Source organism: Saccostrea cucullata, unplaced genomic scaffold (genome assembly GCF_032062105.1).
Source record: "Saccostrea cucullata isolate Sc308-1 unplaced genomic scaffold, CSIRO_AGI_Scuc_v1 ctg5507, whole genome shotgun sequence".
NCBI lineage: Eukaryota > Metazoa > Mollusca > Bivalvia > Ostreida > Ostreidae > Saccostrea > Saccostrea cuccullata.
In genome coordinates, this window is record NW_026929505.1 from 13116 (window position 1) to 39810 (window position 26695).

The 26695-nt window shown below is 35.2% G+C and overlaps 2 protein-coding genes across 5 annotated transcripts; one reads left to right on the forward strand and one right to left on the reverse strand.

Moving 5' to 3' along the window:
• The first annotated feature begins 182 nt into the window (after nt 1–182).
• Nucleotides 183–18686, forward strand: LOC134281054 (uncharacterized). Of its 4 annotated transcripts, XM_062763514.1 has the most exons (26): nt 573–616; nt 792–879; nt 1095–1192; nt 4291–4413; nt 5940–6179; nt 6437–6893; nt 7020–7045; nt 7157–7473; nt 7884–8059; nt 8174–8226; nt 8464–8544; nt 8654–8782; nt 8868–8963; nt 9127–9210; nt 9496–9614; nt 10732–10827; nt 12282–12353; nt 12903–13013; nt 13215–13371; nt 13994–14137; nt 14372–14460; nt 15193–15275; nt 15435–15469; nt 16432–16567; nt 18288–18390; nt 18536–18686. In XM_062763514.1, exons 2-25 carry the CDS (start codon nt 866–868, stop codon nt 18370–18372), a joined length of 3021 nt encoding a protein of 1006 aa, XP_062619498.1. In that variant the 5' UTR covers nt 573–616; nt 792–865; the 3' UTR covers nt 18373–18390; nt 18536–18686. The 4 variants fall into 4 exon arrangements, with proteins under 4 accessions (XP_062619500.1, XP_062619498.1, XP_062619497.1 ...); XM_062763516.1 differs by lacking the exon at nt 573–616 and adding an exon at nt 183–235 and having other exon boundaries at nt 843–879; nt 18288–18686; XM_062763513.1 differs by having other exon boundaries at nt 18288–18686.
• Nucleotides 18687–20300: 1614 nt separating this feature from the next.
• LOC134281053 (uncharacterized) lies at nt 20301–21179 on the reverse strand. The gene is made up of 2 exons (XM_062763511.1): nt 20787–21179; nt 20301–20537 (listed from the first exon to the last, which is right to left on the reverse strand). Exons 1-2 carry the CDS (start codon nt 21177–21179, stop codon nt 20301–20303), a joined length of 630 nt encoding a protein of 209 aa, XP_062619495.1.
• Between the last annotated feature and the right edge of the window lie 5516 nt (nt 21180–26695).

Genomic DNA, 26695 nt, shown 5'->3' on the forward strand with positions numbered 1-26695 from the left:
TTTTATTTTTAAACATGTCACCAAATTTTTCACTAGAAATTCATAATCAAAGAAAAATTGAGAAAATCAAGCAAAAGCATATGATTATTAGCCAAATTTAGGAATTATAATGTTTATCTTTTGTCTCTTTCCAAAATTTTTCAAGTTTACTTTCGGTTTCATTTCTCGTTATATGTCATATTCATAAACAGAAGGCATGTTGATCATGTTGTGAGGACATTTAAACTAAAGAAAGGTGATTTATTCGTTATTTATTAATATTGGTTAAATTTCAATTAAGTTTGACTGATCAACTAATAACTAATTGATTAATTTATCGATAGCACAATCAAATATGTTGTTAAGAATTAATTAAGGTAATGACTAATTAAACCGATCGGTAGTCCTCTGAATATTCATTTTTTAAGGAAGTTGAAAAATTATGTATAGGGACCTACCTGTAGATTATCTAGACAGGGACCTGATCTAGCCAAGTTGTGAACTAGTGAATGTAAATGCTTATAAATTTCAGTCTGTATAGCTGTATATTGATACAGTCAACTCATAGACCTTAAACAGTCAACTCATAGTCCTAAAGCAATGTACTCCCAAATACACTGGAGTGTTTCTCCATAATGTGAGTTTTGAAAGGAAGGTATTTTAATATTAAATTTGCTGCAAAGATATTTGCATTATTACTAGACATAGAAATTAGTATAGTGGTAAAAAGTGTTATAAAAGTTTGTGTGCTGGTAATTGGGGGGGGGGTCACATCATTTGATTTCATATTCCAGTCAATTTTCATTTTTCAGGAAAGCAATGAATATTCTTCCATTATAAAACAATGTCATATTGATATTCAGAAAAATGACTGAAAGAATACACCATGAGTAACCAAAGGTGAGTTGAAATGGTATGCTATAGTATAGACTTATTTTAAAGACTGATATTTACAGATTATAAAAAGACATGTTCATACGAGAGTCTTATACAACTGATTCAATATAAGGATAATGCTTTGCATTACACGTAAGGTCATGCAAGCATTCAGCTATATATCTTGATTGCAATTGTTCAGGGTTTTTTAAAGTCACTGTTTTTTTTTTCAATTGTAGGAATGTTAGCATCAGAGCTCATGGAGGGTCTATCACAACAGGCCAACGAACAGTTACTGGAAACATACCAGAAGGAAGTCCTGTACCTGAGGTGTCAGGTGAGTTAGAGGTAACAGGTAATATACCAGAAGGAAGTCCTGTTTCTGAGGTGACAGGTAATATACCAGAAGGAAATCCTGTACCTGAGATGTCAGGTGAGATAGAGGTGACAGGTAATATACCAGGAGGAAGTCCAGTACCTGAGATGTCAGGTAATATACCAGAAGGTAGTCCTGTACCTGAGATATCAGGTGAAATAGAGGTGACAGGTAATATACCAGAAGGAAATCCTGTACCTGAGATGTCAGGTGAAATAGAGGTGACAGGTAATATACCAGGAGGAAGTCCAGTACCTGAGATGTCAGGTAATATACCAGAAGGTAGTCCTGTACCTGAGATATCAGGTGAAATAGAGGTGACAGGTAATATACCAGAAGGAAGTCCTGTACCTGAGGTGTCAGGTAATATACCAGAAGGAAGTCCCATACCTGAGATGTCAGGTAATATAGCAGAAGGAAGTCCTGTTTCTGAGATGACAGGTAATATACCAGAAGGAAGTCCCATACCTGAGATGTCAGGTAATATACCAGAAGGAAATCCTGTACCTGAGGTGACAGGTAATATACCAGAAGGAAGTCCAGTACCTGAGGTGACAGGTAATATACCAGAAGGAAGTCCTGTACCTGAGATATCAGGTAAAGTAGAGGTGACAGGTAATATACCAGAAGGAAGTCCTGTTTCTGAGATGACAGGTAATATACCAGTAGAAAGTCCTATACCTGAGATGACAGGTAATATACCAGAAGGAAGTCCTGTACCTGAGGTGACAGGTAATATACCAGAAGGAAGTCCTGTATCTGAGATGACAGGTAATATACCAGAAGGAAATCCTGTACCTGAGGTGACAGGTGATATACCAGAAGGAAGTCCAGTACCTGAAATGACAGGTTATATACCAGAAGGAAGTTCTGTACCTGAGATATCAGGTGAGTTAGAGATGACAGGTAATATACAAGAAGGAAGTCCCATACCTGAGATATCAGGTGAGTTAGAGATGACAGGTAATATACCAGAAGAAAGTTCTGTACCTGAGATATCAGGTGAGTAAGAGATGACAGGTAATATACCAAGAGGTAGTCCTGTACCTGAGGTGTCAGGTAATATACCAGAAGGAAATCCTGTACCTTAGGTGACAAGTAATGTACCAGAAGGAAGTCCTCTTCCTGAGATGACAGGTAATATACCAGAAGGAAATCCTGTACCTGAGGTGACAGGTGATATACCAGAAGGAAGTCTCATACCTGAAATTATGACAGGTTATATACCAGAAGGAAGTTCTGTACCTGAGATATCAGGTGAGTTAGAGATGACAGGTAATATACCAGAAGGAAATCCTGTACCTGAGGTGACAGGTAATATGCCAGAAGGAAGTCCTGTATCTGAGATATCAGGTGAGATAGAGGTGACAGGTAATATACCAGAAGAAAGTCCCGTACCTGATATATCAGGTGAGATAGAGATGACAGGTAATATACCAGAAGGAAATCCTGTACCTGAGATGTCAGGTGAGTTAGAGATGACAGGTAATATACCAGAAGAAATTCTTGTACCTGAGATATCAGATGAGATAGAGGTGACAGGTATTATACCAGGAGGAAGCCCTGTATCTTAGGTGACAGGAAATACACTAGAAGGAGGTCCTGTACCTGAGATGTCAGGTGATATACCAGAAGGAAGTCTTGTACCTGAGATGTCAGGTGAGTTAGAGGTGACAGGTAATATACCAGAAGGAAGTCCTGTACCTGAGGTGTCAGGTGAGTTAGAGGTGACAGGTAATACACCAGGAGGAAGTCCTGTACCTGAGATGTCAGGTAATATACCAGAAGGAAATCCTGTACCTGAGATGTCAGGTTATATACCAGAAGGAATTCCCACACCTGAGATGTCAGGTAATATACCAGAAGGAAGTCCTGTATCTGAGGTGACAGGTAATATACCAGAAGGAAGTCCTGTACCTGAGATGACAGGTAATATACCAGAAGGAAGTCCTGTACCTGAGATGTCAGGTGAGTTAGAGGTGTCAGGTAATATACCAGAAGGAAGTCCAATACCTGAGATATCAGGTGAGATAGAGATGACAGGTAATATACCAGAAGGAAGTCCTGTACCTGAGATGTCAGGTAATATATCAGAAGGAAGTTCAGTACCTTAGATGTCAGGTGAGTTAGAGGTGTCAGGTAATATAACAGAAGGAAGTCCAATACCTGAGATATCAGGTGAGATAGAGATGACAGGTAATATACCAGAAGGAAATCCTGTACCTGAGATGTGAGGTAATATACCAGAAGGAAGTCCAGTACCTGAGATGTCAGGTAATATATCAGAAGGAGGTCCAATACCTGAGATATCCGGTGAGATAGAGATGACAGGTAATATACCAGAAGGAAATCCTGTACCTGAGGTGACAGGTAATATACCAGAAGGAAGTCCCGTACCTGAGATGTCAGGTAATATACCAGAAGGAGGTCCAATACCTGAGATATCAGGTGAGATACAGATGACAGGTAATATACCAGAAGGAAATGCTGTACCTGAGATGACAGGTAATATACCAGAAGGAAATGCTGTACCTGAGATGACAGGTAATATACCAGAAGGAAATGCTGTACCTGAGATGACAGGTAATATACCAGAAGGAAATGCTGTACCTGAGATGACACGTAATATACCAGAAGGAAGTCCTGTACCTGAGATGTCAGGTAATATACCAGAAGGAAGTCCTGTACCTGAGATGACACGTAATATACCAGAAGAAAGTCCTGTATCTGAGGACAGAGGTAACAGGTTATATACAAGATTGAAGCCCTGTACCAGAGGTCTCAGGCAAGGTGACTTAAAATTCCTTGGAAAATGTAAAATGCATACATGCTGTATGCAAGAAGTAAATTGACTTGATCACTATTTTCAGACAGACTGAAGCACTTGAAACAGTAAGAGTCATCCAAAGATAGGAATGTTCCATTGTGGGTTTCTTAATTCCTCAAAGCAAAGAAAGTTTTAAACCTTTACAAATTAGTGTTACTGTATTTCAAGATGATCGATTTCCCAGTATGACTGATTATGATATACTTAATGAAATGTTATACTTTTTTTGTAGTATCTGGGGAGAACCAGCCTGTTCAGAGCTCCAGCAGCCTGAGTCTACAGATTGAGGCAGTAGAATCAGATATCTCATGTGCAGACGATACAGCCTTCCACTTCAATGTCACACAATCTTCAAGTAATATCTTAGACATCAATATTAAAGTAACTCATATCTGATTCTTATTTGTTATATCAATGTTCTGACAAAATGTAAGATAGTACATGTAAAGGAATTAAAGCATTGCCTGTACAGTGGTCCCTCATTTATCCGGACGCTTTGGTTCCCAGTCAATTTGTCCGGATATGCGAAGCATCCAGATATCTGAATCAACAGTTAAACAAGACAAAATAACATTTAAAAATTTCGTTTCGATGAAAAATCGTCTGGATACTGAAGCATCCAGATATCTGGCATCCGGATATCTGAAGGTCCACTGTATATACATACTTTATCACCTTTCCCCTGATTAATAAGTTATGGATCATCATATATTAAATTTTAACCCAGAAACCCTAAAATCTTGAAAATAAGACGGATTTAATAATAAGCCGGTTTTGAAAATAAGCCACCTATTTCTTGCATTAAAAATTACTCGAAAATAAGCCAGTTTTGAAAATAAGCCGGTCATGACAATGTCATTTAGGAAAGATGTTAAACGTTTGACGATTTCCTCGTCTTAAAAATTTGAAGAGTGAAAGCTTTGACGATATTTATTTAATGTGCAAAATAAAAAGTTATCTTTCTTTAATTCATTTAACCTTTACCAATATCTGCATAGGACATAGTACAAACGAGTATGAGTCATAGTACGAAGTAAGTCTGTAGCTACTAATGAAGGTATGTAAAATTACTAATTAAGGGTTGTTTATAAAGTTATTTATTTTTAACAGTAATCATGTTACGCTGGCTAAAAAAAACTTAATTGCGGAACCAGCTAAAATGGTGAATTTTTTTCATGAAATTGTCAGAACAATAATTATCTCATCTAGACCTGTACAAGCTAACGATGTGTTATAATGTGGTAATAATTAGATAAGTAAATGGATAAAAAGAAGTTTTTGTTTGTAAAGTATTTAACTGCCAGATAATACTGCCCCAGGCAAGAAACCTGCTGATCGGCAGGGCTTGGTAGTAATTACATTTCAATGAACCGTATAATTGAGTTGTTTAAATATGTGTTTGTTTGATTAATTTTTTTTATCAAGTAATTCAATTGCAAGCGGATATCTTATATATTATTTTTACTTTTTTAAAACAAGTTTATATTTCATGTAAATTCATATGCTGTTTACAATTAAATTAACTTTTCGGGATCGGCATTCTCAAAATATAAAGTAGACGATCCTAAAGAACGTACACCGGGAAACGCCAATGAATACAAGAGTGCTCTCTTCTCTTACCAGTTTTTTGCATTGATAATAAGCCACAATTTGAAAATAAGCCGGTCTTAAAAATAAGCCCCCACTTTCTTACCAAAACTTAAAATAAGCCGCGGCTTATTTTTAAGATTTTAGGGTATATCATTAATGTAAAGAAGTGTTACTATGGCTAATTATTCATCTATTTGCATAAAGAACTTCTCAATTCCTAATTTGGCTATTAATAAAGTAATAAATGTAATTTTTGAATGTCACCCCCCCTCTGTTCTGTCCTTTGTTTAGGTGACACTGACAGAGGGCAGGAGCTGTCTGACCCCCTGACCCCCAGCCCTACAACAGACACAGTCCCCCTCTCCCCCTCCACCTCTGTCACAGGGGGCGCTCCATCAGGGGACAAAACTCTTCACTTCTTTGTGCATGAGAAGGGGAAGTACATACAGATAGGACGATGTTGTGTTGTGGTAGAGCTGCATGTAAATGATGGACTTATGGAGAAACTGCAGAAAGAGGGGACATTGGAAGGTTAGATGTTTACCAGCAATAAGATATGCCTATGTGTTCATTCATTTTAAATCCTTACACTTATGAAGAACATGTAAGTATAATGGACCTTTGAAACAAATATGGGGTCCATATCTAAAAGGATAATGATAAATTATTGTTAAGTTGAAGACATTTTTGTATCTTGTCTGTAAGAACTGAAGATGTTTCTTCTTAGAGTAATATATAGGATAAAGGTTTAAATAATTGTGTCATTGTGACTGATTTCCTTTCGACAGTTGACACTCACACTGGTTCCTCATTAGTGACACTGAGATGGAGGGGAATTGAGGACACTGAGGAGGCACTGAGGACCAGGATCAAGGTACAGTTAACCACCTCCCTGACAGAGGACCTCCAGGCCCTGGAGAGGACGGTCCTCAAGGACCTGGTGAACAAGGGCTGCAACAAATGTCAAGAACTGGTGAGGTACCTCTTACGGGAGGTGAGGGGCCACCTGACAGACATATCTCTGGGGTGCCTCCAACTCACAGTGCTATTTACTAGTCAGGAAGAGCTGGAGAGGGGCACCTGCTCTGCTTTCATTCAGAGATTGCAGAAGTTTCTGGAGAGGTTACTTGTAACTGAGAAGGTACAGGAGTTGGTTGAGGATGTCCGCATTTCTGTGACTGTCTTAAGTGAAGAAGCAGCAATGTCACACAAGGAGGTCCCAGAGGTCACCACTTTATACAAAAGGTTGTCACTTTATTAGGATGCCCTTTACTTCAGGATTTGCTGATGCATTAGAGTTCCAAGAATTTACAAAAATATTTATAATTTGGAGTACTTATACTTATTTTATCAATGAATATTTCTTTACAGGGAGGATAAGATGTCTAGTGAGAAAGGTAGGATAAGAACAGTGTTATGAATAATGTGAAAAATTTTTACTTACATAATGATAAATGCAACGTAAAAGTATAAACTGTGACTACAAACATCATTTTTATATCCATCAGTATCCAGTGGACTGAGTAGGGAGATGTCGGAGCTGAAGTCATTTTTATCTCATGAATTAACCGGTCTGCGAGCAGGCCAAGCAAGGGAGATAATGACTCAGGAACAGCTGGCGAGACAGATCGGAGCACAGGTTCAGCAGTGCGTGACCGAGGAGCTGGATCAGTTCCGTCAGAGACAGATCCTGGTTTTACGTGACGCCATCGCCGAACTGTTGCCAGAGTTACAACAAAGGCTGTATGAAAGTGTTGCTAGTAAACTACAGAGTGAAGGCATCTCTTCTCAAGCAGCTCCACCTAGTGGTAGACAGCCATCAGAGGTACAGTAAAGCTTGTTTAGCGTGAACTCAGATAAGGAATTTATAAATACATGTATTGCAAAGTTTTTTAGGGGAGATCCCTGGAAAAATTCTTAACAATTAAGGCCTCATAAAATTTGAAGATTATAATGAAACAAATATAACAAATTAATGGATGAAGTGATTAAGCTCATTTCATGTCAATTTTGAAAATAAAAAAAAAGAACATCAAAAGAAAAGGTTTTTATTCAGGTGCATTTTTTATATGTACATGTACTTCAACTGACTCAATTACTGAATTTTCACAAAATGATATAGACTAAGAGTCTTAAAAACGAGAGATTAAGTAGAAGAAAGCTTTTAAATTATTTTAAATAGGATGTAATACTTGCATTCAGTTGCCATGACAAGATTCAAAATTGTTCTTTCAGGAATTGGTCCGGCGTCAAACTGAAGAACCCCTCTCTAGCAAAGAGAGAATTAGTCAGTTGGTGAGACATGTCCAGGCCAAGGGTCAACAAATTCTTCCTGAGGTCAAGGTCGGACAGAGGTCACAACCTGTAGACTTCTCAGCTTTCTTCAGTGCAATTCAAGGATTGAGTAAAAAGTAAATTAAATTTTGGAATGAAATTTTGCTTCTTTGTAAAATAAAGAAGTGATTATTGTGAACAAAAAAATGTGAAAATTATTGAATTTCAACAGACATTTTCTTTCATTTCAGAGCTGAAGAGGAATCAGAAAAAGATGAAGGATATACTGATACTAAAATAGCTGGTAAATAAAGTACTTAGTATACATTTATGATATTTATGAACTAGAGTTATCTGTATAATAATGAATTGGACTAATATTTAATTTCTTTTAATTCAAACCTTTTTTAATATCCCTGGAATACATATTAAACGCTTGTTAATTTTTGTAAAAATTCAATTTGGTTACAAGATTCTTTGAAGCAGACAACTCAAGCATCCTTTATATAGAAAATCAATTTGAAGATGGTTTTTATGGTAGGGCTCCATGAAAAGCTACAGAAAATCTGGGGAGAAGATGGGGTCAAGGTTGTACAACACTCCATGGAGGTAGCTACACAAGGTATCGGTATAAATAACGTACCGTAGTGGAAAGCCAGATCTGCTTATGATATTGTTCCCTTTAGAAAATCCTTGTACAATGTAATGCATTCCTATAATTCTTCTTGAAGCTACAGAGAAGCTAGGTAAGGGAGAGATGCCTGACCAGTTTTGTACTGTAATGTGTCTGGATCTGTCTCGCAGCATGGCAGGGAACCCAATAAAGCAACAGTTGAGAGAGGCGGAGAGGGTTCTACAAAGTAAGCCAAGACAAAACTAAAAATAGTTGTCATATAATGAATTGTGACTTTGAAGAAATGTTTTTAATAATTCCCTAATTTACAGATTGCTTGGGTCAAGTTGCTGTGGTAACCATTGGTGATAAGACCAAAGTGGAGCAGGATCTAACTCGGGACAAGGATACAGTAAAGAAAATCCTGGGTATACTTACATGTATTATTAGGAAAACTTTTTAGTTAACCAACATACTGTAAAGTACTTTCAATTCATGAGAACTTTATTTTCTCAAAATTACACATGTCTGTCTTGATAGATTTTCATTTCTAGTGTATTTGTAGTGTTATGAGTTATCTGTTTTCTGTAGAACGTGTATACATCCAGCCACACATGACCAGCACCCCGATCATACAGGGTCTTCTGACAGCACTCAAACTTCTACAACTCAGAGGTAAAACTGAAGTAAGATTAAACACTAAACAGGTGAACTCATATACCTGTCATATGTCAGATACCTAAAATATGTTGAACTCCAAGCATATATCAATGTCAAATGCAGGTAAATGGAATATGTCTTAATTAAGGTGTTACATGTAAATTCAATACCTTGAACATATTCTGAAAACTTTAACAGGCCATATTTTATTTAGATTATAGTGTAAGGTTGTAGATATTGCTTCAGCCATCTTGCTATGATGTCAGTTTGATGTTATTTTCTTTATTCATTGATGTACAGTAAAGCCAACAGAAATTGGTCATCACCACACAGTGTATCCTAAAATAGTGATTATATCTGATGGTCTGTTCAATGACTGCTCCCCAGAAACTGAAGAAACAAAGCAGCCATGTTCTAGGGTAAGGGAGGTGTTATATAAAATATGATCGTTATATACATGTACAAATATGTAAAGTAACGTTGAAAGCTACTCTGACTTTTCATTATCTTTTTTAGAAAAAAAGTAATTTGATTTATTGAAATAATTATTATACCCCCGCTCTGAAGGAGAGGGGGGTATACTGTTTAACCCTTGTGTGACTGTCTGTCTTTCCGTCTGTCTACCTGTCCATCTGTCGGTCCGTTAACAAATATTGTCAAAGTTTTCTCAGCAACTACTCATTGCAGATGCTTGATATTTGATACAATCTTCTCTGAGGCATGGCATATGGTGGGATACATTTTTGTGTAAATCCGATGTCAACTTTCTGTTTATCCGTGTGTCTGTCCGTTTCATACATAACAAAATTTTGTCACAGTTTTCTCAGCAACTATACTCATTGCAGATTCTGGAAATTTTAACACAATCTTCTCTGAGGCATGCCATATGGTGGGATTTATTTCTGTTCAAATCTGATGTCAACTTCCTGTTCGTCTGTGTGTCTGTCCATTTCAGACATGTTTTTATACATAATGAATTTTCGTCACAGTTTTCTCCGCAACTATTCATTGCAGATGCTTGATATTTTGAAACAATCTTCTCTGAGACAAGCCATATGGTTGGATTGATTTTTGTTCAAATCTAATGACAACTTCCTGTTCGTCCGTGCATCTGTCTGTTCATACATGTTTCATGCATAACAAATTTTTGTCACAGTTTTCTCAGCAAATACTCATCACAGATGCTTAACATTTTTGCACACTCTTTGATAAGGCATGCTATATGGTGGGATTAAATCTTGTTCAGATCCGATGTCAACTTCCTGTTTGTAAGTGCATCTGTCCGTTTCATAAATTAACAAATTTTGTCACAGTTTTCTCAGCTGTACTCAATACAGATGCTTGAAATTTTAGTACATTCTTTGTTGAGGCATGCTGTGTGATGGGATTCATTTTCATATGAATCTGATATCAAAATCCAATTTTCCGTGCATATACCCATTTATTGACATGATACTGTATTTCCACATCAGAGCGGGGCTATTACTATTAAGCATAGGCTCTCAGATTTCTTGTTTACAATTGTCTCATTCTCAGACTGACAGCCTGTTTGCATCAGTTTTGGAAGTGATGGCTGCTCTGCATATTCATGTTCCCATCTACTTTGTTCCTGTAGGAGAACAGTTAGATACTGTGAGTTATAAATTCAATGGTACTATATATCTATTGATTCAATATCAGCACTACCATTTTTTTTTTGAATTCCTTTCATTCAAGATGACAATGATTCTATAAAGTTTTTTTAGCTCACCTGAGCCGAAGGCTCAAGTGAGCTTTTCTGATCACATTTTGTCCGTCGTCCGTCCGTCTGTCTGTCCGTCCGTCTGTCCGTCTGTCTGTCTGTCTGTCTGTAAACTTTTCACATTTTCGACTTCTTCTCAAGAACCACTGGGCCAATTTTGACCAAACTTGGTACAAAGCATCCTTGGGTGAAGGGGAATTTAAATTGTTAAAATGAAGGGACATGTCCCCTCGCAAGGGGAGATAATCAAGAAAAGACAAAAATAGGGTTGGGTCATTAAAAAATCTTCTTCTCAAGAACCACTAGGCCAGTAAAGCTGAAACTTATGTGACAGCATCTTGGGGTAGTGCAGATTCTAAATTGTTCAAATCATGACCCCCGGGGGAAGGGCGGGGCCACAATGGGGAATCAAAGTTTTATATTGAATTATATAGGAAAAATCTTTGAAAATCTTCTCCTCAAGAACCACTGGGCCAGAAAAGCTGAAACTTATGTGGAAGCATCCTGGTATAGTGTAGATTCTAAATTGTTCAAATTGTGACCCCCGGGGGAAGGGCGGGGCCACAATGGGGTATCAAAGTTTTACATAGAAATATATAGGAAAAATCTTTGAAAATCTTCTTCTCAAGAACCACTGGGACAGTAAAGCTGAAACTTATGTGAAAGCATCCTGGTATAGTGTAGATTCTAAATTGTTCAAATCGTGACCCCTGGGGGAAGGGCGGGGCCACAATGGGGTATCAAAGTTTTACATAGAAATATAAAGGAAAAATCTCTGAAAATCTTCTTCTCAAGAACCACTGGGCCAGTAAAGCTGAAACTTTTGTGGAAGCATCCTTGTATAGTGTAGATACTAAATTGTGCAAATCGTGACCCCCGGGGGAAGGGCGGGGCCACAATGGGGAATTGAATTTTTTATATAGAAATATATAGGAAAAATCTTTGAAAATCTTCTTCTCAAGAACCACTGGGCCAGGAAAGCTGAAACTTATGTGGAAGCATCCTGGTAAAGTGTAGATTCTAAATTGTTCAAATCGTGACCCCCATGGGAAGGGCGGGGCCATTATAGGGAATCAAAGTTTTACATAGAAATATAAAGGAAAATCTTTGAAAATCTTCTTCTCAGGAACCACTGGGCCAAAAAAGCTGAAACATATGTGCCCATGGAAGGATCATGGGGTAGTGTAGATTGCAAAATGTCTAAATTATGATCAGTGGGGTAGGGTGGGGATGCATTATGTATAACAAGGTGGAAATCTGGTAAAGAACAGAATGGTCAAAGCTTCTCAGGTGAGCGATGTGGCCCATGGGCCTCTTGTTACAATTACCATTATATTTTTAACAGAGTTCAAGCTGGGTTGACATGGTGACAGTTGTTAAGGATGTAGATTTTCTTTCTGATTCCATAGCAACAGAGGTAAAATTAGTTTTAGTACATCATGTGTATTTTGTTTTATTCAAACATTTTAAGTTCAAAGCATATACTTATGTAAAATGACATTTATTTAAAAAATCTTTTTAAAAATCATAGGAAAAATAACTTGTGATAATATTTTGATCAGATTTAACAAAACTAAATTTAAGGACAGACGAGACGTTCCTTAATAATAGTTAAATTTTTCTAAGAATTTGTCATTGAAATATTGCTACTAAAACATGTTTATACACAAAAAACTGATGTACCTTACCAGGTATTTCTGCAAAATACCAGGGGTAGTTTTTCTTATATAATCCTTTGGGGAAGAAAAAAAAAATTTCGAATTTCAAATGTAAAAGTGTTTGGATTTTTTAAAAACGTTTAGAAACTGGTTTAGAAATCAAAATGCTATTAAAATTTTGAATATTTTTCATACATTACAAAAATATACAAAACAGATTTTGAGGAACGTCTTGTCTGACCTTAATTGATTAATTTTAAAAGATAAAACCCATCATGATGACAAATACTTTAAAATTTTATATTCAGACTCTAACAGGAAGAGTGATGTCAGCCATCTTGGAACCTAAGGAACCACAAACTCCCGCTAAATCCTGGCAGGCAATAAAAAAGGACCTTATGAAGAAAAAACAGGAGACGGTGAGTTATTATTGGCTTTCTATATTGTGTTTTTTTTTGTGATTGGTAGAGTAAAACAAGGTACATCTAAACACTCTGGAGTTGTAGATATTGAATTTAAGTGCGTGTCTTCCACTTAAAAATTGGTTCTTCATCAGTTTTGTTCTATGACTATTGTCTACCTTAGGTTTACCAATATATGTTTGTAAATTTCAATGGCAGAAAGAGATCAACAGAATTGAATGGTTCATCACAGAACATTTTAAAAAGCCTCCACCAATCGGGACGCGAGTTAAGGTTTCTGGTGCAGAGTCTATAGCTCAGCCAACAGGAACGATTCTACAGCACATCAAGGGGAGGAAAGAGGAACAGGACACAAGTATGTACAAAACTAGAGGATATCATGTATCCTCATATACATCCTACAGCTGAGCATCACCTGAAAATTACAATGTTCTGACTTAATTTTGGAAATGTTTGGAAAATAGATGTGTTAAAGTTTGGTTGGTTTGGGGTGGGTGTGTTATAATATATCTTTTTTCATAGGCTCACAGATATTGAGAAAATATGTATATATACTGATTATATGAATAAGTTTGAATAAATAAAGTTAATTAATAGAAAAAGAATATGATGATGATAAGAACAAATACAGGCTTCAAATAAAAGATGTGGAAATGGATTCGATGATTGTCAGGCTCACCATAAAGTTAATGTTCCGTACACTCTCATTTTTGACATAGGTCTTCTTTAAAGTTTGTAATCTACAAGAAATTTCAAACATTTTTCAAAATATCTTGTGTCAGCATCAATTTAGCATAGAAGCAAAATTTGATTTCTTTCTGTTTTCTTATCCCATATTTCCAACTAGCGTTGATGCCCTGGCATACCCAACAAATTATAGACGACGATTCCTTACAAAATTTTCTATCATGGTAGCTAGACTAAATCTAATGTTGGTGAAATATCTATAGTCCTTCTATTTTGCTTGTTTTTTTCAGAGACCCAGTATGTTCTTGTTGTTTTGGACACTGGAGATAAGGTATACCACCGCTGGACATTTGACCAGGAGAACCTACTGTTCTACAAATCCATCCCGGACGCGGGTTATGCAGCTTTACCTGTAGGAACACTGGTCAGAAGAGGTAAACAAGAGGCCATTGTTCAATGTTTTGTGGCATAGACACTTAAAACTAACCATTGAATGTAACAATTTCACAGTTCAAATTTTACATTACAAGGTAAATTTTGATGCACTTTTCTTTATATATGTATTTGGATTGGGTGTAATAAAAAAAAATTATACTAAGAATTTATCAAATTATATTGATTTATAATGTTGATGCAGTGATAACTTTATTATTTAAACACTATTGCAGGCAGACATTGGAATTATGACGATCAAGATGGTGGTCCAGATGAAATAGGAGTCGTCATCATCAACAAAGATGGAGGACGGCTAGTCAAGGTATGTGAAAATTAACCACTGTGAAATGCAATCAGACATTCTGAATGAACTCTAAAGATAATGGACAGTAATCAAGCTCAAAGGGCCATTAAAACAACAGAGCAAATACAGACATCTAAAAACACCAGAGGTGGGATCAGGTGTCATGGAGGAGTAAGCATCCCTGTCAACCAGGCACATCTGCAGAATTACTCCTTGCCAGCTAGGTTTCTGTCATCAGATGGAGGGATATTCAAATTTTTTCTTGAAACATGTTAAATCCTAATTCTGTTTTTGTGTTAGTAGAGGATGGTCCTGTTTTCATTTTTTTTTTTTTTGGAAAAGAAAAAAAAATAGATTTTAGGTAAATAGGTTGATAAATTGCAAAAATTATCCTCACAATTTTTTCCCATATACAAAATACTTGTACTCTTTTCAAACAAACAACATTTATGTAAATATAATTGTGTTTGTTAAAACTTATCAGATTAAAATTGATTTACAAGGACTATACATGTAATAGGGAAAACTAGGGGGGGTTCTTTATCATTTATTATTTTGTAGTATTAAATGTAGTTCTTTTTTTTTAACTGTGTTGTAAATTGTTCAATAAAATATTATGTCAATCAAAAAAATTTTTTTTGGGGGGGGGGCGCAATTTACATTTAGTTTACACTTGTTTATAGTGACTAGTTAGATATAATCTTTTATGGATATAAACATTAATTTTTTCTAAATTTCTCCTTACAACAGGTATGCTGGCGTTCACCATTAGCTGCACATGAATTGAATGTTTACCGATTTGGAGATCAAGAAAGATTTGACATTGACGTTGCGTAAGTTTGAGAGATGTGTCTGTTGATTATTTTGAAGCCTTATTTCAAAAATAATACTTTTCATATATTTGGGATAGGGCCATAAAAATTGTCTTATTTAAATTTATATTTCTAGTAATCAGTGATAACTTTATTTATTACCATTTTTTTCCTTTGTAGAGAATCTCCTCTCATTGACTTTGAAGGCCTAATTGGTAATGATTTATCACTTGCACATTATATCAGTGATGAAACATTATTTTTTATACTTACAAGAAATGACTTAAAAAGTTTTAGGGGCCTACACCGAGAATTTGGTAGTACATGTATATATTGGGGGGGGTAGGGAGGTAATTCCTTAGTTAAAAACAGATATTGATTTCTGATTGTATCAATATTCATGTAGCAAGACTGTGCAATTAATATTTAAAAAAAAAGAAGGTATGGTTTTAGCTTTATTGCGCCCTAAATATGTAATGACATCAAAAAGTTTTGAAACTTGCTTAAATATTAGTTAAATAAATGACTCTAATGAATCAGGAAAGAATATGGCATGAAGATTTACCATTCTGCAAATATGACGTCATTTATGTGAAGCATTTTTCTATTTTCAACAGAAAAAGCCCCAAAATGGCACATTTCAAGGGTGATTTTCCTTTAGAAAACAGTGTCCACTCAACAGCCGTCGCCCACGTTTATTTTTTGATATTTTGTGCAAAATTCAATAACAAATCACATATCTCAAGATCTTTGTGGGCGATGCCTGTGGACAATATTATCTGAAAGAAAACTTCATTGAAAATTGGTGTCTTCTGCAACTTTTTAAGAAAATATGAGAAAATGTACATGTTTATGACGTCATGATTAGCATTTTAAAACACGTGAGAAAAATGACTTGTATGATTTTTCTGTATTGAATTTCAATTTTTTAAAAATCAGGAGTTTTAAACTTTTACACCAGTTTCATTTTTTAGAAAATCACAGGGCAAAATTTGAATGGAAACAATACCTTCTTCTTTCAATTGGTCTTACACTCATTTTTAACATATGATCACAAATAAAGTGTTTTTTTTTTTAATTCTCAATGGAAAGTCGAAACATCTCATTCATAACCCAGTGTTTACTACATTTTTCGAGTATATATATATATATACATGTTAAATTTAATAATCCTCAGATTCCGGGTCCCCGAGGTGGGAGGTCAGTGACGAGGCGGGGAAGTGGAGGCCCCTTACAGGGGTCAGTGCCTTACAACTAGAAGACAGTGTGGCCCTCAAAAGGACCATACTGACCATTCAGGAGGGACATACTCAGTATGACAATTTTTAAATTTGTTTCTGCATGATAAAATCTCTAAAATAATCTGATAATATGTTAAACACTTAGGAAATGCTACGTGTACCACAGTTATTAGTAGACAGTCATACTTGTACATGTACTTATTTCTGCTGGATGAACCAAATATTAAAAGAGAGGTTGTTAAAGTGATAAATATAGGATCTCACATGATTTCAGGGCTCAACATTAAGGCACGTCCGACCGACTCAGACTAGTAAAAGTTAGGTCCGGTCTAGTTTATTTTGTTTCATGGTAGCCCGACTGGTCGTGTAAAAATATTTCAACCAAAGTTCAAATGAAGCAAAACTTGCAACAAATTTACAGATTTTTCTTGTTTATCGATGTTTACAATCAGGTTTTATTTTCATTTTTTGATCCCAACTAAAAAAAATTATGAACTTAAAAAAAATTACGTTTGTTTCCTGTATTGCTGTAAATGTAATCCAACTGACTCAAAATGCAGCCGATAGATTTTTTTCTGCCAAATCTGTGTTTGATCAATCAGCTGATACAATATTTGAGATATGAAATATGTCATCCTAGTCAACATTCACTTTCAATATAAAAAGTTATTATAATCATTATATCATTTAGCAATCCCAAACAACTTTTGGAACTTCGTTTTTTACCGCAAGACAGCCATGATTGGTGTCCACTGTAAATATCAAACCTGGTTCGTTCAGTCCGGGATGTTTGACCCCCTTATTTAGGCATTATGCAAATTGAAAATAAAAGTTTTTAAACTGGGAAGTTTCTTATGTCAATTTATGAGATCGTATTAAGCCAAAAAAAACTCTTGTTTTTAGGGTAATATTACCATGATTACAGGAAACAAACATATTTTATTCCTTAGTATACATATCAATATTTCATAAATCATGCTGTCATTTGACTTTCTCTTAATTATAAATGCTATCTATACCAAGATTTTTCCTTTCTGCTCAACAACTGTTGCATGCTGTTATTTCATTTAACCAATCATAGAACCAAATCGAATTGAAATACATCTCCCTTTCTGATATTTTCTTGAATTTATTAATCATTATTTTCTTTAATTTTTTTTGCAGCAAAACCAAGTTAAATGATAAGCATCAATTTGCTTACACTGACAATGTTATTCAACTATGCGTTTTTCTCTTCATGATATTTTTTTTTCAGATTTAATATTAATTCAGTAAACCACAGATATTAGGTCAGGTCTAGTGAAATTGAGGTCAGGTCTAGTAAATTTTCCAGCTACTAGTCCGACTGGTCTAGTTAATTTTAAAGTTAATGTTGAGCCCTGTGATTTGTAGTTGGATATGATTTTATCCAACGAGTTGTGTGCTTTTTATCCCCAAGCCTTGGCGATTGGATAAAAACACACAACGAGTTGGATAAAAAAGATATCTAACTATAATTCATGTGAGATTCTTTTTATCCCATTTTTTTCACACCACAAATTTATGTTTAACACTGGTTTTAAATAGGACTCCACTTCATTTTACTTCATCACTTTAACGCAATACCCATTGTGACGTCACAACTGTGTGATACGAAACCGATATCACATGAGCTATATCAACGGGATAAAGGAGTAAACATGGGATAATATATTATACATGTATCTTTCATTTGATCATGGCTTCTTTCTCTATGGGGAGGTTGAATAAAATTATAGTTATTTTTATTTGATTATGACTTTTATTTTCTTAGGGGGACATTTAGGCTGGAAGGTGACAAACTGAGAGACTTCAACACACAAAGGACTTTAAGGATAAGAAAGATGGAAGAAACATGAGAATTAATCTTCCTTGAGGTCTGACCTGAGCTGATATTTCAACAAATTTTAATGAAAATTAAAAAAAAATGGAAAGAGTGCCATATTTATTGATACTATCTGTGTATATTTACCACATATTTTAAAGAATTATATGATTACAAGATATGATTACTTGTTGTAGATGGAAATTTTACGGTTTTGAAAAACATGACAGAAATGGAGTTGTGACTGCTTTCTATATTTGCTACGCATTTAATACATGTACATCCTTATCAAAACATTGAAATTGTCAATGTGAAAAGTATTTTTAAAATAAAATATGTCAAACTTTATGACAGTTTTTATTTCAAGCATGGAATTAATATATCTGACATGCATTGTTTTATATAATTATATGACACTGAAATCTGTGCTGATAAATTAAATAACACATGTTCTTATTTTTTTTAACGAAATCTTTAAAAATATTAAATATGTGATACCCTTTAGTATTCTGAGAAAGGGGAGAACATGTGCATGTTTTGATATAGGGAATAACTATATTTTTATTTGGCATTTGCAACTGTTAATGCTGATTTAACTGTCACAAACTGAGTTTTACCAGCGACTCGTAAATTACTTTGTTACATTGTCTGAACAAAATTATACAAATACAAATATTTTATTGGCACAAACACAAACATAGTGATATAAAGTATGAAAATACAGTAGAACACAACAGGATACAAACAATTGGTGTAGCAAATTATGTATTGTGCTTATCAAATACTAAATACATACATATGATTCAGTACAATATAGTTATACTCATTTATGAGTAAAGAATTTTTTTTGTTATATCAGATATTTGACATAAAAATGATGATAATATTTTAAGAACCTTTTTACAACTAGTATTCATCAATACTTTTAACAATTTGTCATTATTATCAATTGTTTGGTTAAAGTTAGGGAAAGTGGATAATTTTGTTTTGAATATTTTTCTCTGTGCTTCATATTTTGGACATAGCAAAATGAAGTGTTTTTCATCCTCAATATCAAAGTTTTGACATACTTTACATATCCTATCATTTTTATTAGTTTCAACATATCTACCTTTTTCAATTTCTAAGTTATGTGCACTTAATCTAATTTTTGCTAAAAATGATCTATCATGCAGTGACTCTAGTTTGTCAACATAATGTGCACGTTTATTATTAAGACAAAAGTTCTGATAAAAAGACAGTTTTGAGGAATTCATAATACTTGCATTTTGTTCTTGTAATATTTGATCATGAATGCGTTGTTTAATAATGCTAAGCACTGGTTTCATTGACATATTTAAATTTGTTAAATAAGAAAATCCTAAGTTATTAAGACAAGTTTTTAAACATAGAGACCATGTGTTAGTTTCTTTATTTTTGATAAAAATTTCATGTGCCAATGTATGTTCCATTGAAATTAAATGATCAAGGTATTTGATAGCAAACATAGTTATTTTTGATCTGACTGGGAGTCTCCCGAGTTCAGAATAGCAACCGTTATTTGAAGTTTTACAGTGGACTCCTAGGATTTCTTTTAAAAATTTAATATGAAATTATTCATAAGATGCTGAGCCATAATTTTTTTGGACGAAGTCAATACCTCGTACTTCGCTCCCATAAAGCAAAATGGGAATTATCATAGTATCAAATAATTTTTCTAACAATTGACAGGAATGATGTAAACCGAGGGATTTCTTTACCTTGAATAATGCTTATATGCCTACCAGTATTCAATACTTCATTTACTCAAGTCAGTATTGATAGCATTAGACTTAATTAATGCGATACACAATTCTCCAGTAACCTGTAACTGTTTAATTTATGTTGTGTCTGTGGCTATTTGATTTGATTTAATTCTCTTAATGATGTTGAAACACAAAAGAAATTTATTTTTAAAACATTTTAATATGTACTGGTACACTGTTAAATTTCACTTAGATATTTGATTTCCTTCACTTGTCTTTTTCTATACTGATCAGCAACAAACAGATTGTCATTTGTATCTGTACACAGTCCACAGGGTTTACTCAGTCCACAGTCAATGTAACGGAGGAACTGTCCATCCTGGTCTATGATGTGGACACAGTTATTGTAATAATCAGCTGTAAGGATGTGACTCTGACTGTCTGTGGTGATTCCTAGTGGATCAAATGAATTGTTCTTTAGAGAAGGAGTATGTCCAGTGTACCTGAATCTCAGTTTCCCAGCCTGATTGACCACCACTACTGCTTTATATCCCCAGTCAGACACACAGATATCCAGGTTCCTGTTCTCAGTTATGTATCTGTCATAACGTCTAGATGAATAGAGAGGTTTACCTTTATCATCAAACTGAATGGTTTGTTTTTCTGTGGAGCCAGAGTAACGGACAACTTTTGTTTGTTTTTTATCATCACTGACCATGATAACCAGGAGGTCACCAGAGGTGGTACTACAGACACCGTGAGGTACCCAGTCCTGTAGTTTGATCACCTCCTCTATCTTCTCATTCTTCACAATGTTCACAGTTCCATCAATGTTATCAGCATAAACTAGATCTCCACTTTTTGTCACTGCTATGTCGTGTGGTTCGTCCCCTGACTTAGTTGTGATTGACTTGAGTAGTGATCCCTGATTGATGCTATGGAGTTTCATGGTGCTGCTATATCCTCTTGTCCAGATTTCTTCTTCACTCAGACAGGCCACACTGTAAAGGTAATCATCATACCCAGTGTCTATGGTGCTGACAGTCTCTGGTACATCAAGCAGCTGTTTGACTGGAGGAGAGGATCCAGCTTCTAATGATTTCTGTGGTGTCTTCATGCTGTAGCCATGTTTATCAGATATCCCTTACCAAAGTAAAATTATTGCAGCAATATTGCCGCTATATTGCGGCAACATTGCAGCAACACATTTTTGTCACCAGAAACAAGCTTTTTGGGTTAGTGAAATATCACCGCTAGCGGCAACAACTTCTGGTGACATTCTGGCAATACTGCCAGAAAAAATGAAATATCACCGCTAGCTGCAACAACTTCCGGTGACATTCTGGCAATACTGCCAGAAAAAAACTTTCTGGCAACATCTAGGATTACCCATGAGCCATTTGTTGAGCATGCTCAGTCATTTACTTCCTCTTTTTAAATAAAGTGGAGGGAATTCAAAGGCAAGCATGTTTTGCTTCATTACTGACTTGTATTAAGTTAATTAGAGTTGTTAAATGTGTACAGTGGGATTAGTGAAGATGAGTAGTAAGACTGCATAGTGTGGAATGACTAGAAAAAAGAATTTAAGCAGAATTATAGGAATGTGTACTCTGTTTCCATATCATCAGACTTGGTGAGTCAAAACCAATATTCTTTTTGAGATGAATGATTCAATGGAGATAAAATTGGAAAAATTATATGTGTTTCAATTAGTGCTTGTGATGCATGCATACTACTCAGACTTGTATGTCTATATATCCTAGAGTAGCAGGAAAAGATGAATTAAAGCATGTATATATTTGAAAATTAATGCAGAGTTGCTGGACATTTGCACAGTGGCATATTAATATTGTTTCTATATAAACATTTTTTATGCGCCCGTCTTGATAGATCGGGGGTACATATTGTTTTTGTCTTGTCTGTTTGTAAACTTTAACCTTCACCATTACTTTTGAACCAATGAGAGATAAAGATTTCAAATTTGGTATATCTACTCCACTAATTAAGTTCTTTCAAATGACATCAAGGTCAATGACCTTGTGACCTTGACTGTGACCTATATGTTAAAAATAGCTTTTTCGAATATTCACCATAACTTAAAATTAATGAAGATAGAGACTTTATATTTAGCTTGCATAATTCACTAATTAAGCTTTTTCAAAAGACACCTGAAGGTCAATGACCTTGAGACCTTGGCTGTGACCCATATCCTTAAAATAGATTTTTTGAACCTTGGACATAAATCTTGAGCCATAAAAGATAGAGAACGTGTATTAAGTATGCACCCTTCCTTAATTAAGCTCTTTCAAATAACACCAAGGTCAATGACCTTGGGACCTTGACTGTGACCATATACTTAAAATAGATTTTTTGAAACTTCGACATAACTTTTGAGTCATAAAAGATGGAGAATTCATATTTGGTATACACCCTTCACTATTTAAACTCTTTCAAATAACACCAAGGTCAATGACAATTTGACCTTTACTGTGACTCATATGCTAAAAATAGCCATTTTGATCCTCTGCCATAAATTTTGAACTATAAGAGATAGAGACTTCATACTTAGTATGTATACTCCACTAATTAAGTTCTTTCAAATGACACCAAGATCAATGACCTTGTGACCTTGACTGTGACCCATATGCTATAAATAGCTTTTTCAAACTTTATAGCCACCAGGCGCATAGTGTTTCACAAACATATCTTGATTTTCATTCTGATGATCAACATTATTTTCTAGCAGAAGTAGCTATTTCTTATTGACCCTGTGGCTCGCTATTGTTTGTTATATTCCTCAGCACAGTTTGTTAATTGTTAGATTGATTAGATCATTATTTCTATTAAATACCAATTTATATCTAACTTACATACAAAAAACAATATTGCCGCAATAATTCCGGAAGATGTTGCCAGAAGAAAATATTTTGGTCATGATTTGCAGCAATATTGCCGCAACCCCTTTCTGGCAATATTGCCGCAAAACTAATTAACATACGAAAAACGATATAGCCGCAATATTGCGGCAATAATGCCGGAAGATGTTGCCAGAAGATCAATATTTTGGTCATGATTTGCAGCAATATTGCCGCAACCCCTTTCTGGCAATATTGCCGCAAAACTAATTTACATACGAAAAACGATATAGCCGCAATATTGCAGCAATGTATTGCCAGAATGTTGCTGCAATATTGCGGCAATAAAGCCAGAAGATGTTGCCAGAAGGTCAATATTTTGGTAAGGGTATGTTAAAGAACTCGACGATAAAGTTCCAAATATTTTACTAAGATCTTGTCCTTTGATTTTGCATGGCGTGAATGTAGGTAAAGATGGCAGAACTTTTTGTGGAAGATTTCTATATCTCTCTACACTGAATGCAAGTTTAAATAGTTTTGACAAGTCATTAGATTCCACAGCAACATCAAGTGAATCGATTTCATCCTTGATGTCAGACATTGTCTTGTTTATTTCATCCAGATGTTTCTGTAGAATTTGTAATTGTGTGTTTTTCATCTCATCAACTTCAGCTTTAAGTTTCTGGACAAGTTTGTCAATTTCTCTGTGCCAGTCCTCTTCATGTTTTGTTAATTGGCTGTTGAGAGATCTCCATATTCCTTTTCTAACTGACTCATTCTGTTTTGTACATCAGAGGCAATGTCCTGGTAGGTTGGGTAAATTGTCTTATTTAGCTCAATTTTTTCTTTAATTATGTTTTCCTTTTTTGCATCGAGAACTTGTAATATTTTTGATAATTTATGACCTAAATGTTGATCAGAAGCAAGGCAGGTATTACACACAGGAATGTCACATTAATTACAGTAAATTGTGCATTGTTGTTTGTCATGAATTTTACACCCAGGGAAGAGCAGCGTAGATTTTCTAAGCTTGAATTGAACAACTTCATGTCTTTTGGATTCAACAGATACCATGTGCTCTCCTACACAGGCCTTACATAGGTTGACAAGACATGTATCACAGTGCATCTGTACCACAGCGGTCTCACACAGGTCACATCGCATCAAATCCTGGCCACTGGTACGGGGGTCCATGATCAGAGTAGTCCTGTAGTGTAGAAAAAGGTGGCATTGTTAGAATGATAAAATTACACTAATGGCATCTCAATGTATTGACTGTTATCAATGTATTGTCAAGTCACATTTATCCTTAGTCAGGTCCAGGAGAACGAAAATAATAAAAACTGTTTAGCGGATCTAGAAATTTTTCGAAGGAGGGATTAAAGGAGTTTTTCAAAGGCGTTGGGGTGGGGAGGGGGGGGGGGTAAAGGGGAAAGGATTTATTATATGTTTTACACAGTTTGGTTTCTTTTAAAAGTGGGAGGTTGATCAATCTGGGAAAAAGTAGATCTACTTGTATAATATACCTGAAAGTTTTTGAAAAAGAAAGGCAAATATATCTCCGAACCCGAAATTCTTGTTTTGTAAAGAGGGTGGGGTTTAATTATGTATTCTCAACCGAATTTCTTTATATATTACAACATAGCCTTTCACTGAACATTTTTTATTACTAGGTAAAACACATCAAAATGGGTGACTTTCTTCTCTTCCTTTTTTTGCTAATCCGTACCCCCCCCCCCCTGGATCTGCCACTGCAAATCATACTGAATTACTACTAGTACAAGTGACACTCTCGCTGCCTTGATCATTATTTATATCCATGACCTTGAAAACATTTTTTTCGAAAGGGATACATTCTTATGAATGTATTTCAAGAATGTACGCATGTCTTCAAAACGATCTTACATGTGGAAAAAATTCTTTCATTTTATATTATAGATACTTGTAGTTTATTGTGTCTTGTATGAAATTCATATGAATTAATTAAATAAAATTTATCAAATGAAATCATTCCATTATTTTTACTAGTCCGAAAAATCTGACGTTTTTCTGGCTTTTTTACGATTTTGATATTTTACATGCCAGGAAAACGTCAGAACCGGCGCCATTACGAAAACTGGGAAATCGCCGCCTCCAACCGGAGGCGGCATTCAGAGGTTGATTTTCGATACTTGTAAACCGAATTAAATGCTGAATTCAAATATTATCAATAGTACAATACTTTAAGTACTCACCAACATCGTTTTTATGGTTCGTTAATAAAATATACGATCTGATGAAAATATTTTTTTCTGACTGTAGAGATTTGTTTTCATTTCGTGCATTTTAAATCGTGCAAGTTCTTAATCGGAATGTGGAGTGGTAATTTCTATTCATCGCTATTGGTGAGTTCTAGGAGCATTGTGCCATTGATAAATTGTGATTTCGGCATCTAATTCGGTTCCCAAGTATAGAAAATCAACTTCAGTTGAACAGGTCGAGACCACTAGAATTTCTGACGTCAGCATAAATTTGCATATCTGTTTACTTTACCTACAGATGAATGAACCGCAATGCATTGTGGGCTACTACTAGTACCCAGTTATGTTAAAAATAAAAGGAAACTTGATTTGTTCCTTGGGAACTTATTTCCAATTCTTTTTTGAGATTTGTGAAAGAAATATTTAAAATGATGTATAATCTTTCATTTCTATGCTCACATTTACAAAATTTGCGCTATGAAGCCTTATATCAACTTATAAAAAATCGGCCTATAAACATTGTTCAAAGAGACATAAGTGCTATCGTGTCGATACACTGAGTTTTTCTCCACGTGATATACGTGAACATAGTTTTAGCAGGTAGTACATAGGGCCTTGGTTTTAGACACCAGGAGAGGGTGTGCAATTATTATTTAACTCCACAATATTATCAGAAAGTGTTTAATGTACATGCAAACGTCAAAGCATTTCTACGGTATTAGAAGCAACTATTAATCATCTAAAACAACTCCAATATTAAATGTGAGCATGGAGCAATGTCTTTAGAATATAATCTTTCAATTTCGGTCTTATAAAGTGACAAAGAAGCTCTACAGTTTTTCCGATGACGAGGTAAATATTGTGCAACAAACCGACGAAAACCACGTGTCGCCATTGAATAATAAACACGTAGTAGACTGTCATGCTTTGGGAATCAGTCGCTTGATTGGACAACGGGTGTGACGAAGACATTGTCACGTGTTAAAAATTGCATCCATATAAGGTAGTGGTCTCGACCTGTTGAAGGCGGCGATTTCCCAGCTTTCGTAATGGCTCCGGTTCTGACGTTTTCCTGGCATGTAAAATATCAAAATCATGAAAAAAGCCAGAAAAACGTCAGATTTCGGACTATATTTTTACCTGACTTTAATGGCGTCTGTCTTGTAGGCCAAATGATATCCGAATCAATGTATCGGAGCACATGACCCACTTACCTGCTCACCTGTGCAATATCTATACCTGTCCGGTATTTATACTTCTTGGTTGAAGTCAAATGACGATTTAATTATGTTCCCCAAACGAAGTTGGGGAACATATTGTTTTTACTCTGTTTCTTATTAAGGTCTTCCGTTTTTTCAGCGGAAGACCTTCTTGTTATTCGTTTGTTTCTTTTCCACTGTTTTTAGGGTCTTCCGTCTTCAGCGGAAGACCCTGCTATTATTCTTCGGTTTCTTGTTTACCTTTATTATTATTATTATTATTATTATTAAAGGGCTTCCGTTTCCAACAAGACCTTATTGTTTTTCTTAGGTTTTTTT

Bases quoted from the DNA above. Each gene is read 5' to 3' on its own strand.
- LOC134281054 (XM_062763516.1), top strand. The intron at 1,193-4,290 runs GTGAGTTAGAGG...CTTTTTTTGTAG, and splicing joins TCCTGTACCTGAGGTGTCAG to TATCTGGGGAGAACCAGCCT. The intron at 14,461-15,192 runs GTATGTGAAAAT...TCCTTACAACAG, and splicing joins ATGGAGGACGGCTAGTCAAG to GTATGCTGGCGTTCACCATT.
- LOC134281053 (XM_062763511.1), bottom strand. From the start codon at position 21,179: ATGAAGACACCACAGAAATCATTAGAAGCTGGATCCTCTCCTCCAGTC. The intron at 20,538-20,786 runs GTTATCATGGTC...CCTTCTCTAAAG, and splicing joins CCACCTCTGGTGACCTCCTG to AACAATTCATTTGATCCACT.